At 37.6% G+C, this 17950-nt stretch overlaps 1 protein-coding gene across 10 annotated transcripts in view; it reads left to right on the forward strand.

Annotated features, from left to right (window-relative positions):
* The window catches only part of TRAF3 (TNF receptor associated factor 3), a 70950-nt gene that overhangs the window by 26647 nt on the left and 26353 nt on the right, over positions 1-17950 (forward strand). For all 10 annotated transcript variants that reach the window (XM_062627986.1, XM_062627983.1, XM_062627987.1 and 7 more), the window contains 4 exons: positions 10014-10270; positions 13257-13308; positions 16234-16338; positions 17241-17408. In XM_062627986.1, coding sequence (XP_062483970.1) covers positions 10029-10270; positions 13257-13308; positions 16234-16338; positions 17241-17408 — 567 coding nt within the window. In that variant the 5' untranslated portion in view covers positions 10014-10028. The remainder of the gene's footprint in view (positions 1-10013; positions 10271-13256; positions 13309-16233; positions 16339-17240; positions 17409-17950) is intronic.

A 17950-nucleotide genomic window follows, 5' to 3' on the forward strand; every position in this document is an offset into this window, starting at 1 on the left:
GTTTATTTTCTCTTCCAGATTTCATTTACAAATGTGTTTCATTGTTCTAGTTTGGTTTTGTGTGGAGGGTTTTTTTCCCCCTCTCTAATAGAAAAACCTTAACAACAAAATACCCTCCCTCACTTTTCCTAAAATTCAAGATGTTGGTCATAGAAAATGCACATAAAACAGTGAAGCATACAGTATAAACACTGAACCTGCTGAAGTTAAACCTGCTATCACTTGGTTAAATAAATGGATAATGTTTTTGTCTTCTTTCACATTTTGATAAATAATAAAATACAGGCAAATGACAAGAGAGTTGCCTGTAGGTCCTTTTTTCGTGAAGATTTTAGACAAAGCTGAAGACATCCTCTAGAATGGTGGAAAAATCCTTTTAAGATTATTGAGAATTGAGATCTGTGTGTGAATGAATGTCTTCCAGGCACTTCAGTGTTGAATAAAATTTTTTTATGATGTCACTTGCTGGTGTTAGTTTCTAGAATTTGATTAGTATTTAGGGCAGTGTGAAAAAGTAGTTCTTTCTCATCTGTGTTTATAGTATGCAGTGTTCAACTGGATAAAATGGCTGAGCAGGATGTGCTTGATGAGGGTTAGTTTCCATAGGAGACAGGGTAGAGAGATTGACTGATTGATTTAGCTTTGGATGTAGGCTTAGAAAACGTACTTAGAGTGGAAAGCCCTTCTTGTGGAAGTGAGATAGATACTATGATCTCAGTTTCCTGGGATGGCTATTTCTAGTTCCACAGTGTTTTATTTCATCGTTGGACACGTGAAGTGCAGAGCCATATTGAAGTTGCATTCTGTTCATTTACAGCTTCCCCTATACTCTGCTGTATTCGAAATTTCCTGGGAGAATTATTTTATTAAAGATGAGCTGCATTTTACAATTAGATTAACTCATATTTCGGGGGTTCTTGAGAAGGCAGTTTTCCTGTAATTATTTATAGTAAACCTCTTGAAGTGCCTTTATTTTATTTTTATTTTGTTGGTCTCTGACACTTTCAAATACCTTCTAAAAATTGTAGAAGCTAAGGTAAAGAATTTTGGGAGAGGTAGTACCTCTGCTTTGCTTAGAGTTCAAGGCTGGATTCATTAAGAGACAGCACAGATGCACTCAGCCAGAAATTGGCAATGCAGATAGTATTCTTTGTGCACTTGCCAGATACCAGAGTAGATAGGTAGACTGTAATTTGAAGAATATCTGTTGCTATTCTGCTAGACGTTTGAAATGTCATTAGTTTTGAAGCGGAGGATCTGTTTGATTAACAGAATGGAAAAGACCAGCAGCCATCAATGGGTCTTGTTAAAAAAATAAGAAAATAATTAAAAAAAAAAAAAGACAGAAAGACTGACAATAATTTTAAAAGGCAGCAAGATTGTTTGATTCCTGCTTGGTGATTTCAGAAATGGAGAGACGTTGGTGTCTTACAATTTAAAAGCAAGTTGTTTCTGGTAAATTATGTGACAGATTTTTCTTGAAGGCAGGAAAAGGGGACTTTTTTGGGTCTCTAGAGGATGAGACATTTTTTCTAGCAGTATATGCATTGTCCAAAATGATTTGGACATGCCATCTGCGTGAACCCTTGTTGATCCTTGTTACGGTAGTTCAAATTTAATATTTCTCAGTCATAGCAGGTATAAGTGGGAAACAGAGTGAGCGACTTCTCTTTTGAGCTGTGTATGATTGAAATTACCACTTGTAACATGTGAACCGATGACTTCTATGCTGTGCAACAAAAGTAAAGGAAATACTAGGTTTGCTGTAAAGTGAGAAGTAGAGGAAATCTGGACTGATGGAAATAACTTTCCATAAAACCAGAGTATTCAGAATGCAAATGTAAACTGGTTTTGCTAGTTGTCTTTTCAAAGTATATATAAAATATTTTTGTAAAAGGAAACTACCTTTTAATTTGAAATACTATGATTATCATGGTATTTCCCAGAATATTTGATCTGAATATTTTTCTTCTATGGTAGATAAAACTTTTTGTTTGTAAAAAGAGACAGAAGTTACAAAAAAATAGAGTGTTGATTCACTTCTTCCACAAGGGACTCATGTATATATCTCAATCGTGGACTTCTGAGCAGCAAAGGAAGAGATTAAAGTACACTTTGTCTTGTCATCATCTGATCATCCTCTGTTCTCTCCTATTACTTAATGCTTCTACTAAAAACCTTATATAGAAATATGGATCCCAACTGGGGATTAGCTTTATAGGTGAAATGCAGTAACCTTGTGTTTTATCTTTTCTCTCCTGTACCCATAGGCAAGGACCCAAATTGGAATTCAGAATGCATCAGAAAGTGCTCATGGTGCACTTGGATAACATGCCTCTTATCTGTTGTCTTGTGACCCAGGCTTTCAAAGCTTAAGAGGTCTTTTGATTTCTAAAAGAGGCTTTTGATTTCTTGCACTTCAAATGACTTTATACTGTATTTTGATATCCCATTGAGGTTACAAAGTAATTATTGAGAGCTGTAGACAGTAAGTGTAAGTCAAAATACAAACACTTTGGTTTTACTAGCCTCAGGCTGAATCTTAAAGCTGTTTTGCCAGCCCTTACGTCATGATTCAAAAGAATGTTGTTAACCTTCAAAAAATGATGGTTGAACGCAGTGTCAAGTAAAAAACAGCTTTCCTAAATTGCACTGAATTAGTTTTCTCCTGTCTCTTTTTGATAGTTAAAATGTAATCCCTTTTAAAGTTGGTGTTTTTTTTTCCTCACATCAGTGCAGTATGTATTAGACTGCATGTTAATTCTATTCAACATACTATTGGGTAGGTACTAAAAGTGCCAGTCCCTGGGCTCTTGGATACTCCAGACTATATTAATACTACATTATTATTTATAAACATTCCTATTCTCATCTCTTAAAGCTGGTATAATTGCTTTGCACATCTATCCAATGTTTTAATTTCTATTTAGTATCTAGAAATTTGTTACACTGAGCAGGGCAGAGTATATATTAGAACTGTTGTCATGAAAGCATGGTTTAACAGGCTTGCTAAATTGAGTTCCCTGCACTGACATGCTGTTTTATTTAATCCTGTAAGACACTTCACATTAATGTGAAGACTCATTTTTGGAGAAAATAGAGAAAAAGTGATAAAAAGGTTAAAAGCATAAAACAATGTAAGATTTAGCTTACCATTCGTTTTCTTCTATTTGGTCATCTTGTAAACTAGAACATGGGAAATACACAATGTTTGTGATTCAGGTGACTTGCATGGTTGTTCATTTGCCAGAATATCAAGATACAGCTTTTGGTTATACTTCCGGTTTTGTAGTTGAGATAGGAAAAGAAGAAATGGCCTGTACTATCCAAGGCAGAAATAGTTTTGCTATTTGTTCAAGAACTTTTACAGAATACAGCCATGAAGACGATGGTGAAATCTGGTTTAGTTGCTTTAGAACATAGCAGTTTGTGTATCAGAACAGGCTTTTTTTCTGCATAACAGTATCATGCCATAATTGCTATAGTAAGAACTCCCCACAGAGGAGTGTTAAACACTGGAACAGGTTGCATGGAGAGGTTGTGGTATCTTCATCCTTGGAGTTTTTGAAAATTCAGCCTTGGATAACCTGGTCTAATTTTGAAGTTGGCCTTGCTCTGAAGAGGAGGTTGGGCTAGATGACCTCCAGAGGTGCCTTCCAACCTCAGTGTCTTTAGGATACTGCACTTATAAGTGGCTGTGAAGAGCTTTCAAATGGCAGAAGCTTCTTTGTGGAGAATGCTCCATGTCATCTGTGTGTTTTCAAATGCTTCCATCCTATTTGGTTGTATCCAAGTAGTAGTTTTTCTTATTGATCTTCTGTTTTTATGTGTATGATCTCAAGGTCTTCTTCACAATTGGCTTGCATTAGTTTATGCAAGAAAGATGGATGCTTATGGAAGTATAGGGCAAACTTTAAAGTAGCTAAAATACCCAATTTATTTTAATACAAGGAAAAATAAGTTTTAAATATCAATGCTGCTTTTATTTCCAACAGGAATTAGACTTAGCAATTGAATGTTTTTCATAAAAGAAGATAAGGAATGGTTTCATTTCTTTCACTTTGTAAAGTTATATCCAGTGTTAGTGATCAGCAACCCTTCCCTGTCCTCCCCTGCCCTCTGTCAGGATTTTATCTTAAAGCTGGAAATACTTCAGCGCTGGTTAGCTGGTCCTGTATATGCTGTACAGAAACAGTGAATTGTGCTTCAAGCATGACTAGTGCATGGAGGGACAGGGAGGGGGGGGAGGAATAAAAGTAGTTCCCATATGCAAAAAAGAAGGGTGGAAGTGCAAAGACTTCTGAGCTCACACACGGCAAAATGGATGGATAGTGCTCTGCTTTCAGACCTGCCACCCAGTATTGCCTCATTCACTGCCTAGGTATTTTTGTGGAGTATTTGCATTTTATTTCTCAGTTGTTCTTGGGTGCCCCTGTCCAGACTCAACACTGCGGCTTTTACCAGAATGCCAGGCTGAGGGACAGCTGGATGTTGAGAGAATGGCTCCTTGTAGTAGACACCTTCATGCTTAAGAGCTTCAGAGTGAAGATTCCCTGCTCAGTTTTAATTTTTTTTTACATGTGTGCACTGAGTAAATTGATAATACATTGTCACCAATATACTGCTTTCAGCCTGCATTACTGTTTTAACCAGGCACCAAGGTATGACAGTATACGTTGCGTGTTATAATTTCATTCAGAAGTAGAAGCAGAACCAAGTCAGGAGACTTGTCTAAAAGATGGTGAAAGACAGATGTAAGTATGTGCTAGGAGTTTATTAGACACTGTGAATTGCTGAAATATAAGACAAAGGAAAAGTTCAGATTGTTATAAAAATTTAATTTTAAGATAAGAGATTTCAGTGTGATAACCTGAAGCAGTAACTCTTGGCAATAGAAAGCACGTTGGCTGGGAAGACTGAAAAGCTGGAAATGCCAGCCCAGGTACCTGGTCACCTGGTTCTCTGAGGGTATCCTGTAAAACACAGAGGAGAATTCTGTGAAGAGTGAAACTGATGAAGTTTGTTTTCAGACTAATCTGTGCTCTACATTCCTTTTTGTACCCATACTCCCCTGTACTTAATAAAAAAAAAGAAAGAAAAAATACCTCCAGCCCACTCTCTGTCATTGTAATACTGGAGGAGACTAAGACCATGAAGTTTGCCTGGGTGAGAGGGATCAGGTGGTCTTGGCTGGTTTAAATGTAATTGTGTATTGACTGGCCAACTGATAGACCACGCAGGAGTGGTGATGATTGAGGTTGCACTTTAACAGCCTTTTACTCACTGGAGTGCTACACTAAGTTTCTGTTCCTCACATAGCTGCTCGTTTTCATGAAACCTGTCTGTCTAGTTGGTTCCCATATGTGTTTGGGAGGCTGGGAGGAGAGATGGCACAATCACAAGCTGTATCTCATTAAAAACTAGACTAATATAACATACTACTTGCTACCAATAAGCAAAATGATCTGATTAGGATAAGATGCTGAAGTTTGGTTTTAAGCTTTTAAGATAAAAAAATACCAACTTTTTTGAATGTTGTTGGTCTCTTTGCTGCTGCAGTCTTTAGGTCCCTGTCCAACTTCAGGTTTCTTATTGAGAGCTTAATTTAGATATTATGCATGCAGTGCTGTTCTGTTTGAGTAACTTCTGCTCTTAGTGCAAATTGTAATTTGATCAATAAAGATTTTCTAAGTAATAACCAAATTAATTGAGTCTTCTGTTATCCTCTGGTAATGTTACAAAAGCATTTACTTAAATAACTTCTTGATCTTTTTGAATTTTAAAGCTTGACAGAAGCTTATTTTTTTTGTATTGTCAGTATATTGAAACTGTCTTCATGCAGAGCTTACTACATTCCAAATCCTGTGGTCCTTATTTCTACCAATTTTGGGGGGCGCTTTAGATTATGTAAGAGTTAATTTTTTTGTTTGTTTGTTTTGTTTTTTTTTTCCCTTTTAAGATGCACATTTATTTGGGGGTTTGTTTGTTTGTTTGTTTTTTATAGCAGCTTTATTGTATTTCTATGTTGCAAATTGGTTTTATTCCCAAAGAGCAAATAATAACAAAAGAAAGTGATATTTGCCTCCTGTGGTGAGAACAGCATCCTTGCTTAAATGAGGACAGAGCAAGATGCTTTTTTGTTTGGGAACTCACATGCTTTCTAATTCTTGGAACACCTGTTTAAGTAAATTCACTTTTGCCTCCAGTTTCTAACCCTCTGTACTAATGTTAGTATGAGTTAAGTAACCAAAAAATTACTACAACATGTACAGGTTGAAATATTATGAAGTCTAGCCTCAGATACATGAGTTCCTCTGGTGCTGGAAAAGAGTACTGATAAAAATGGAGCTTGATGAGACTTGACAGACTGGGGAAGGTATTGTCACCAGTCTGATGACCAGAAGAGTATCTTTTACTCTGCAGAAGCATGAATATCAGCATATGCTGGCTGCAGGAAAGGTGCCTGAAAGAATGTAATCAACAGTGGACAGAACTGACATTGGTGACTGATGCTTTTTATGTGCTTGTATGTCCTCAAAGGTGACTGTCCAAGATTTAACAGTTTTAAAAAACGTCTAAAAGTCATTTTATTGTGATTATTTTCCTCAGGGATAAGAAACTTGAGCTTAAGAAACAGAGAGTGGTGAATTAGGAGTAAAGATTTAGGTTGCTGAACAAGAATCAGTCTTTGACTTGATGGCAGCTTGCTGTGCCTTTAGGAATTGGAGGGCCCCACCAGAACCAGTCTATCTTGAATGTTCTAGCCAGGCTCCTCTTCCTGCTTTCTGGAAGTGTGTTATCTTCACTGCAGTAAGTGCATAGCGTCTTACTGAGGTGTGACTTCAGAACTGCTTCTTGTTGGCAGTTTGAAACATGGTTGTGGGAGTATAATCTGAGTCCTGCTGTTAAAGGTTCCTGAAAAGGAAAAGAAGACATTGCAGATGACACCCTGCAGTGGGATGAAAACCATAATAGAAAGCTGTTTGCAAATGGGTGGCAGTGGAAATGTTTGTTTACCATTTATCATAGCTTTCTGGTTGTTTCCTGTGACAAGATATCCAACACATTAATTCCCAAAGTGGTGTCCTATGGAGCCCTGTGTGTTTTATTTTGTTATGAAATCTCTCTTGACAGCTGACAGTCCAGTCCCTGAGCAGTTTCCTATCTCTCTGAAACTCTCACCTGCTGCTCATTTGGCATTTGGTACTCTTCCTTAGTTAAATCTTGGATATTCTTTCTCAGCACTGCCTGCCTCCTTGTGACTAATTACTCAGTTTCCATAAAGAAATTGTGCTTTTGGCTTCCAAGTTGAGGAACTTTGTGCTCTGTTGACCTGCCAGTTCTGTCAGCATCTCTTTTAGTGTCTCTTTTTCTTAATTTCTTCTGTGGGTTAGAATCAGGCCATGCCTTGTTTTATTCTGGCACTGTAAGGAAAATCATGTCCCTGTGTTGTTCTTACTAGTCAGCATGAGTGAAGCTGGCTTTTGACTTCAAGAGTTGACAGAATGGTAGAGGTATTGAATATGAAACAAAATCACAGTTGAAGAGGGAAAAGAGCCATTAGTATCTATATACAAATTATAAATTGGAGAACTGAAAAAACAGATTTCTAAACAGCAAGCTGTAAGTGAAACTTTTCCCATAGTTACCCACAAGAAACAGATCCATAGGTAAATAAGTTTCACCAGTCTGGATGTTTATGGAGTTGCACTTTTTTCCTGTCTTGCTAATACCCTTTTCTCTTACAACTGCAGTGGTTGTGCCTAAGCTCCTGACTGGGTTTCCCCTTATCTGGCCACAGGTGTTCAGCAGTGGCAGTCATGCCTTAGGTAGTCTCTAAAGCTAGTCTGCTTTCATCAGCTGCTTTCCTTTCTCACCCAGGGCACTTCTCTTAACCTCCTGTCTCTCAGACTCTAATTCTCAGCATCACATCTCACTTCTTGTGTGCTGATTGCATTCTCTTGAATTGCCTCTTCAGTGTCATCATTACCTGGTTTTTGTTGGTTTGTTTGGGTTTGGGTTTTTGTATGCTTGCTGCTGAAGCTCTAAGTTGAGGCTTTACTTACTTCCCTGGACTTTTGGTTGCTTTTGGTTGGTTCAGCAGATTTTCTTTTTTTTTTCTTGTGTGTGTGTGTGTGTGGCTTTTTTTGTTGTTTTTGTCTTGTTTTTTTTTGTTTTGGTTTTTTGTTTGTGTTTTTTTGTTTGTTTGTTTGTTTTGGGCTTGTTTTGTTTCTTCCCCCATTTCCCCTCTCCTCCCCTCCAGCCAAGGCATTAGACCCTGCAGTGTTTGAAGAGTAGACAAGGAACAGGCAGACATTAATTCAAATTATAGGCCAGAATTTTTATTTCCCTTTCAGTTATTGTAGAAACTGTTTTGGGATTTTGGGGGGTGCAGTGGTTGGGATGCTTGGTTTTCTTTTCTGTGGGGCTTTTTTTTTCCTCTTTTTTTAAAAAAAGTCATCAAATCTGTGTAGCAAGATACGAGGATGGCTTCTGTGGCCTTTGTGATTGACAGTGATAGACATTTTCCCCTGGGGTAAGGGGGCAATGAAGTGGGGATCCTTCGCTGAACACCTCTACCCTTGCTCAGCTGGTGTTGATAAAGACATAAAATGGAATCAGAGATAAGTCTCAATGATTTTGTCTTTTTGTTTCTAGAAATAGTAGTTGGCAGCAGAAATGAAAAAAATTCCCTTCTCTGTTTAGTCTCCATGGAGAACTCTATACCAGAAGTATAGATGCAAAAATGGTCTACAAGAAAATACTTTTAATTACAAGTACTTGTTTTGGGCTTAGCAAGGGAAGACGAGATCACAGGAACTGCGTACGAGAAGGTTTGAGAATTTGGTATGTGAGGCATTTGACTTCCCTTGTGGCATTGGTGGACATACTTTTATAAGTGAACTGGGCCTCGTTTCTTCATTCATCTTCTTAAAACTGAATTTTAACAGTAACACTTGAGGCAACTGTAGGAATAGCTTTATATTTCAAGTGTCAGTTAACGGAGGGAGAATTGAAGTATGCCTTTCTCTTGTAAATATCCAGTAGTAAGTGTTGTATCCTCCAACTGTGCTTTCTCTTGCATGTGCTGAGGTTTTTTATTACCATTTACACTTGTTTGGATACAAGATAAGCAAGGAAATTATTGAAAACATGTTTTAAAATTTAGCCTGAGGTATTAGTCCTCTGCTGCTCTGCTCATGCTTTGCATGCTGACCTAGAAGAATTGTAGTCCAAGTTAATAGGTACTGTAATTCAGTCTTCAACTGCGTTATTTTCTCAGCTGCCTGTCAGTTGTTCTTAGTCCTGGTGAATTTGTCAAGTAGCCATGTTATGTAGGCTTTTCTGCTCTGCCAGCTAGTCTTGTATCACCTCTTGTCTTCAGGTGGGGATGTATAATGAGAAAGTTGGAAAGTGTTTAATAGGTAAAAACCTGTTGTGTTGTTCTAAAGTAGACTTAAAGCAGCATGTCTTACCCTTTTCTGTTGCGTGGAATAGACAGGAAAAGGTAACAGTGGAGCTGTGTAGACTCCAGATACCCTATATAAGACACTGGTGGTTGTGTTTGTTAGTTGTTTGTTTGTTTGTTTTTACAGTACCATCTAAATTTCGTAATGTGTGGTCCTTTACCAGTGCAGCTTCTCCACCACACTCCTTGCTGCTTCCTCTAATGATACAACTTCAATATTAAGGATATGTTTTGGAGAGAAAGATAAGGAAGAATGCAAGCTGCATTCTTATTTTTTCTGAGTGATGCCCATACTTAACTAACACTTTGCTTTCAGAAATGGGTTTTAATCCTTGACCTTGTAGAGGCTTTGAAAAATGTAGAATATTTTATAGACTTGCTATACTTAATATACTTAGGCAGTTATGAATGCATTATGTTCACATAATGTCTTTTCTTGGTGCTTTCTGTTTTTATGTAGTCTCTCAGAGATGCTGTATTTGGTTTATTTGAATGGAAAAAGAACTCTTAATTTCTCAGAAGTTTTCTCATTTTTGCTTCGCAGCAACTACCTTAGAGCATGGACACCAGTAAGAAGACAGAACCGCCTTTATCTGTAGAAATGGTACAACAAAGAGCCAATCCTGACCGCAGTCCTTCAGCATCGATTTATGTTCCAGAGCAAGGTGGCTACAAAGAGAAATTTGTAAATGCTGTGGAAGATAAGTATAAATGTGAAAAATGTCACCTCATCTTATGCAATCCTAAGCAGACTGAATGTGGGCACAGATTTTGTGAGACCTGCATGAATGCTTTGCTAAGGTATGTTTTTTGTTGCGATCGAACATGTTGATACCTTTAAATCTTGTGAACTGCTGAAAATAGTGTGAACGGCATTGTCTTAGGAATACATTAAGCTAATGCCCTGGCTTGAAGCAGCCTTCTGCTTGTTTTTTTTCTGCTTGATTTTTTTTGTTATCCATATGCTGGTGTGAACATTGCCGTTCTGCTCTGGGTCAGGATGAGACAACTAAGCCTTCCATCAGTGTTGTTGCAATGGTTGTTAGAGTGGATTAATAACATGTAGTAATGTATTGTGTAATAATTTCATTGCCTGTGGAGCCTAGACTGAGTAGCAATTTCACCTGACTGCTGACATGGCTTGTTTGGTGTAGAATATACTTAGTAAATTGTGTCTGTGTGAGGAAGTGAGCCTGCAGAGGCTCCTTGGAGTGCATAACCTACCTGTGGACCCAGCCTTACAGTTGAGTGGTGGGACCCTTGGATAAGTGTAACTGAGCTTCCTTTCCCCAAAACCCTTCTAGTTCTGTGTGCTGGGGCTTGTATATTTTGTGGAGTCCAGCGGGGTCTGGAAGGCTTGCTTCTCTATTCCTGGAATGTTTGGGCCAGAGTGTAAAGTGGGTGATTGGGTGTTAGAGATGTATGGTGAACACAGAGGGATGCAGTCTTTCCTGGTCTAGGTAAGAAAAAAAAGTGCAGTCATTCAAGGAGTTTCTAGTTTTTAAGAAGTATCTGTGCATCAATTAAAGCGTATTTCTTTGCATCTCAACTTTGATGCATTGCTGCTGATAGCATTTGGCAGTGTGATTTCAAAACTTGGTCTAATGTTTGAAGACCATTCTGCAAGCTGGGGTAAATAAACAGTACTTCCATCTGCTACTTGGAAAGCAGAGGTATAGAAGAGATTGAGCTCACTGGACGTTGCACTCTGCACTGCTAGCAGAGAGGATTTGACTTCAGAAGGTCTTGGTGATCTCCTGTTTACTTTTCATAACCATCCTGACTCTAGGTATTAGTTTATATTTAACTTAGGAATACTGTATTTTCAGGTAGATGTAAGTCAAGACTACATGCAGCATGGCAAAAGAGATTGAAGGATATTATGTTACTCTGTCTCATGATAAAGAGTAACCTCTATACTGGGCAATTACAAGGGTCTAGAGCTCACTAATCTACTCCTGTAGGTTTTGTGCTACAGCATGTCAAAACAACAACAAAAAAACCTTACCAAGTTTGCTTTCAATACATCCTTTCAGGTGAGGTATAATTTAAATTTAAGAAATGCAGTTATTTGTTTCTGAATATATGTTTTTGAAAGACTCTTATGTGGTTAATAACAGTGACTGCAGAAAAGCAAACACCTGCCATGCCCGGGTATGTGTGGATGGACAGAGCAGATCCTTAACAATCTGAGCAGTAACAATTCTGGCATTGCTGCAATCTGGGCAATTTTTCTTCCTTGCTGTGAGATGTGTGCATGTGCTTATTATAGTGCAGCTGAAGTATGTGTAATTTTACCTTCCTGACTTTCCAACCTGTGTGGTATTGAAAAGAATGCATTGGTGAGACCAGTTATTTCATGGTATTTAAGTGCTTGTTGCAGACAAATCCTTTATGAAAATTTGCAGCTCCTTTTTTTTAGAAATTAAAAGTGTGCCATAAAAGTGGAAGCAAAGTAAGTTTACGTTGCTTCTGTATTTGGCACAAAATTTTTCATTCAGTGTTGATACATTGCTGCACACATACTCACTGATTATATGCTAGCAGCTTCTGTTACAGGATTATTTGAGGATAAAGAATTGGGAGTTAGTGTAGATAACTCGGTAAAGATGTCTGCTCAGTATGCAGCAGTAGTTTAAAAAAGCAAAAGGTATGCTTGACTAAATTCAGTAAGAGGCAGGAAAGAGTGACATTCTACTAAACACTCTATGCCCTCAAGTAGATTAGTTATCCCCTCCCCCCCTTTTTTTAAAAATAAAAATATTGCAAAATATGGATGCTGCAAGGTAGTTCATATGCTCAGAAATCTGACAAGACATGGAATGGTCAGTGCAAGGAGCAGAAACCACTGAGATGATTTGAAATAACCGCACAGATTATATAACATAATCAAACTTGTTCAGCCTTTGACACTGATTTGCACTGCTGCTAGCAGCCTCAACTGGTGTAGCCTGTCAGTGAGTCACTTTTGAAAGAACTTACCTGGCTTTTACCTAGTGCTTTTCATCCATACATCTTGGTGCTTTACAGGGGAGATCAGTGTGGCTGCTCCCATTTTACGTGGAGAAAAGCAGCTAAAAAGGAATTGAGAGTTTTACACTATGACACCTAGCAGGTCAGAGACAGAAACAGCTGTAGGAGCCCAGGTTTCCTATACTCCACTTTCTATTCATAGACTGCTCTGTTTTCAACCTACATGCTCTCTAAGAGATCACAAGTTTAGTAATTAGATTACCAAGACAGCTGTGGTGCGATAGTTCAGATAAAAGAGGGATCAAGGATCTGTAACAGTTGCTAAAACCAGAACAGACTCTAAGGATATGGATATAAATACTTTTTTTTTTTCTTTTTTACCCTGAAAAGAAATGTATAATTGATTGTCAGAGAGAGTAAAGTTTAATGAGATGTTGTTTGAAAAAGGACTAGATAATTGAAAAGACAATATTTTGCCTGTTTGCACAGATAGATTGAGAAGTGTTTAAAATTGCAGGTGGGGCACAGACTGTAAAATAGGGAATTAATTGTGCAGCCTTGAAGAAAACTGCTGCACAGTTGGCTGGAGACATTGTGGTAGTCTTATTTCCTGAAGAATGTCAGATACTGCCCACTGAAAACTCAGTGTTTAATTTTTTAAATAACATCATATTATCTCCTTATACTGAACTATATCTACTATTAATGGTTATAAAATATATTTAATAATCGTAAGTGCCTCATAAAGAGAAATTTTTGTACTACAGCAATTCAGATGAGTGACAATAGCTTTTCTGTTTTCTTTTCTCTCTAGTTCTTCTAGTCCAAAATGTACAGCGTGTCAAGAAAGCATAGTAAAAGATAAGGTATTGTTAAAATTGTTTCTTATTCAAGTGTACTGAATTGTGTGGTATGCATAAGATGTGCTACTGCTTTGTGGCAATTATTTTGTAAGCCTGATAAGCTATCTGAACAAGACAATTATGTTATAAAACATAAACCATGTATTTTATGTAGGAAGACAGCTCACTTTTACTGTTAATCACATGGTAGAAAACATGTCAGCTTCAATCCTAATGGTCCAGCCAGGTGTCACAACTTGTTTTCATAGCTGGGAGTTGCAGGAACACATTGCAGTTGTTTCCCCATCAGCTGGGAGGATGGTAAGAAATATTGCATCTCCTGTAGAGGAAGAGATGTGACAGATCTAGGCAAACCTTACTCCTCGGCTCCACTGTCTACTGTTAAACTTATTTGTTTTTACAGTGTGTTGTTTTGTGAACCACACTGGAACAACAGTATAGAATTACAGTAGCTGTAATAGAATCAGATGCTTATATGGATAAGTTACCTTGCTGATACCCTCTTCAGTGTTTTTCACAGCAAAACTTGTGTTGCCTTTGAAAGCCTTAGCCTTTGAAAGGTTAAGGGCTGAGAAAATTATTTTTGACATAGTACATGGTTTATGCAGTTTTTACATTAGATTTTTCTGAAATGTGTAGTAAATTCTGTGTGTTGGTAGTCTTTCCTGCCTAAGTAAATACTTGTAATAGTAACAGTTTTTGATAGAAGATTAGTAGGTACATTAATCTCTGCTTTTTTTAACTCAGAATAGTTTTATGAACAGTACTCAGCATAATTCAGTTTTGGCATGGGGTCTTGTTATGGTTTAAGATCAGCTGGTAACTCAGCACCACGCAGCCACTCGCTCACCCTTCTTTCTTCCCTCCGCCCTTCTGGGTGGGATGAGGAGGTGAATCAAAAGAATGTAAACCCTATGGGTTGAGGTAAGAACAATCCAATAACTAAAGTATACTATAAAACTACTACTAATACTGATGATAAGGAAAATAACAAGGGGAGCGAATATAAAACTAAAAGGGGAAAAAAAAACCAAAACCCAACAAACCAAACCAGTACGCACAAGTCATGCACAATACAATTGCTCACCACCAACTGACAGATACGCAGCCTGACCTGAGCAGTGATCTGTCCTTCCAGGTAACTCACCCTCAGTTTATATACTGGGCATGATGTGCTGTGGTATGTAATACCCCTTTGGCTAGTTTGGGTCAGGTGTCCTGTCTTGGCTCCTTCTTGGCTTCTTGTGCCCCTCTTCACTGTCAGAGCATGAGAGACTGAAAAGCCCTCTATCAGGGTAAGCAACAGCTGAAACATTGGTGTGCTATCAGAATTGTTCTCATCCTAAAGCAAAAACACAGCACTGCACCAGCTACCAGCTACTGCACCAGGATTAAAAATAACTGTTACAGGTGAAACCAGGACAGGTCTCCAGGAGCTCAGACCACTAATCATGTCCACATTTTTGTCCTTTTAACTCTTTCTGGCTCCTAGTATACCTAAATACATACATTTGTTATGAAACTTCAGATCTCTCTAAACCAACATTAAAAATCTGTTAACTAATTATGCAAGTTATTTTCAGAAAACTGGAAACCCCTCTCTTCCCAGAGAATGCTGAAGAGCTTTCAGATGGTCTTGGAAAAAAAGTTTAAAATTGTCCCCTTACCTTAACTTCAGTCAGCAAAACTGTGCCTGGTAACCCTGTGAATTTGCAAAAAATACTACAGTACTGGCAACTGATTATTCAAATGGGACTTGTCGATTCATTAAACTTCACATGTGCATCTGGAAAGTAAACAAATCAATGACCTGTGTCAGATGTTTGCAGATGGTTGCAGAGTTTCCTTTGTCATTGATACTGGGGATAGATTCATAGTCACTGTAGACAGATCTGGTCACCATAATTCTTTGTTGCTGTTGAAAGTTAGCCTGCAGAACTGTTCTGTAATTACAGCAACCCTGCAGTGTATGCAGTATCACGTAACTCCGTTTGTTAGAGGCTGGGCTTGGTTCTTTGGTGTTTCTTAATGGTCATGAAAGCGATTGCAAAATAACTGGAAGTTTCTATCCCTTTGTTTTGGACTTCAAAATAGTAGTAATGCTCTTCAGTCTTTATCTGCTAATTCCTGCCCTTAGCAGCGGGACTTGAGAGTGTAGTTGTGATGTCTCTATCTTTTATGGGCTATTATCCGTAAAAAGTGAAAAATCGGAACTCCAAGTTATTTCCAACTTCTTGCAGTTCTATTACGTAAAAAAAAACCAAAACAACCCAAACCAAAACAACAACAAAACAACCCTAAAACAAACAAAAACCAAACAAACGAAAGAAACCCCTACCCAAAAAATCCTTATAGACAGTAAAATTGGGAAATAGGTGAAGCCTATGTGACATAATAGACTGGAGGAGGCTCAAGACCTTGAAAAGTGCTTTTCATTATGTGAACTAATTGAGCTACATTACCACCGAAATGCAAGTTTGAGTTCCAAGTAACCAGTCTAGTCACTGTAGGACTGCCTTCCATAAAGTCTTTTCTCCCTGCACCGTTATGCTTTGGCTCTTCTTTGTCTTACAGTATTGTGCCTAATACACCAGCTTCCCAAACAATGTAGAGTTCCAGTTTATGCAGGCCTTTTCTTGGCAAGCAAATAGCAAAAACATTAGTCCTTTTTTCTACCTTTCCCTTTATTGTATTTGTAGTAAAACAGTAATTGTCCAAATATTCTCTTTCACTGGGCTGCTTCATGATGGAGGAATCTGTGATGTTCATGTTCAAGAAAAATTGAAAGTAGGATTTTATTTCTGGCACATAAAGCTAGAATTAAATGATGCTGCTGTAGGCCAAATCGTATGGCTTCTACTTTATTTCAAGTTGCATATTCTTGAGTGGTTTTAAATGTCTAAAATGAAGTGATTTTTAATTTTTCAGGTGTTTAAAGATAATTGTTGCAGGAGAGAACTACTTGCCCTTCAAATATATTGCAGAAATGAAAACAAGGGCTGTAAGGAACAGCTATCTTTGGGTCAGTTACTGGTGAGTAATCTAACATAGTCATAACTGCGTTGTCAGTTAAAGAATGAGAAGAAATCTTGCAAATTAAAACCACAGTCCTTTTCATGAGTTGCTCATACTAGTTGTTTATAAGTGTCAGAATTTATAAATGTCAGAATAGTTAAACTATTTTGAAACTTAACTTTTTATCAGCTGTAAGGAGTTGTAGTAAAAAAAAGAAATCATGTGCTTGTGCAGCGTTAAAGCATGACAGTGTAAATGTCTGAAGCAAGTCAGAACTGGAGGGAGAACTAAAATTGGGAAAAAATGTGTGCTTCACAAATGTGAGAAATTTTAATTCCTTTTTTATGTGGTTTTATTTACTAGTCTTAATCCTGTCACATAAGTGGCAGTTTATGTGTGGAGTTAAACCTTTGACTTCTCCAGACTTCCACAAAATAACCTGTAGCTTTATTTCATGAAGGCTTACTATAGCAGAAATCCAGTAATTTAACTGTTGCAAGGTATGATTCCACAGCAGTTTGCAATGAGATGTGTAGGTACTTGCATTAAATGAGCAAGCTCAGGTACTTAAACAACTGAAAACAGCATCTATGTTTATGTGCAATAATACACCTTGAAGAAGAATGTTTACCTTTTGTTCAAATATCTTGTGTGGAATTTTGGACTGTGTTAAAATGCTTTTGGTATAAGAGTAGTTTGTGTACATCTGTAATACAGTGAAATCTGCTGTCTAAGCAAAGGGAGTGTAAAACCAGAAATGCATTCCTGAGTAGGTTTGTTAGTATTTGTTCTTGCACAATATAGCGCACAGAATAACTTCGCTTTCATTGTTTCTGAAGTTATTTAATGTGGGATGTCTTCACAGGATAGAAGACATACACAAAACTTAGTTGGCTTGACTAATATTTTAATTTTTTCAGATGCATTTGAAAACTGATTGTCAGTTTGAAGAGCTCTTGTGTCCTCGTGCTGATTGCAAAGAAAAAATACTGAGAAAAGATTTGCCAGACCATGTAGAGAAGACCTGTAAATACCGGGAGACAACTTGTAAATACTGTAAAAGCCAAGTCCCAATGATAATGTTGCAGGTGCGGTATTTTCGTGTGTATATAGACCAAAATTCCGTATATTAATGTGGAATAGTAACTCTTCCTGTGCTTCTGTGTAGCTGCCCATAGAGCCTTGGCCTCTCAGCCACAGTTAGTAAGCCAAAAAAGTAGGCTGACACTCAAAACATGCATTTTTCTGTGAAAAGAGTTGCTGTATTGAGTGGGAAGCACTTTCTTTTTTTTGTTCTCTTCTGTTCAGATATTGCATTTTAAAAAAATAAATCAGATCCACTGCATTATATTGATATTAAAGTAATTTTTGCTGTGTTTTTTTTATTTTGCTTAAATAGATATAATAAATGCAACTACCATGATGACAATTAAATATTGTGCAGGACAAGCATAAGTGTAACAATTGCCTGGAAAAATAGTATCTTTCTGTATAATCCTTTTTGGGTGGTCTGTTATGAGACGAAAGGAGGAAATAGTGTAAAAACAAATTGTGTTGTGGCATAACCAGCAATGATACCTGACAGGCCTAGGCAGAGTTACTGCTGTTCTTGGCATATAAGTAGGTTGTC

The sequence above is a fragment of the Pezoporus occidentalis genome, unplaced genomic scaffold (assembly GCF_034315485.1).
Source record: "Pezoporus occidentalis ecotype Australia unplaced genomic scaffold, CSIRO_AGI_Poc_V1 ctg31, whole genome shotgun sequence".
Classification (NCBI taxonomy): Eukaryota; Metazoa; Chordata; class Aves; order Psittaciformes; family Psittacidae; genus Pezoporus; species Pezoporus occidentalis.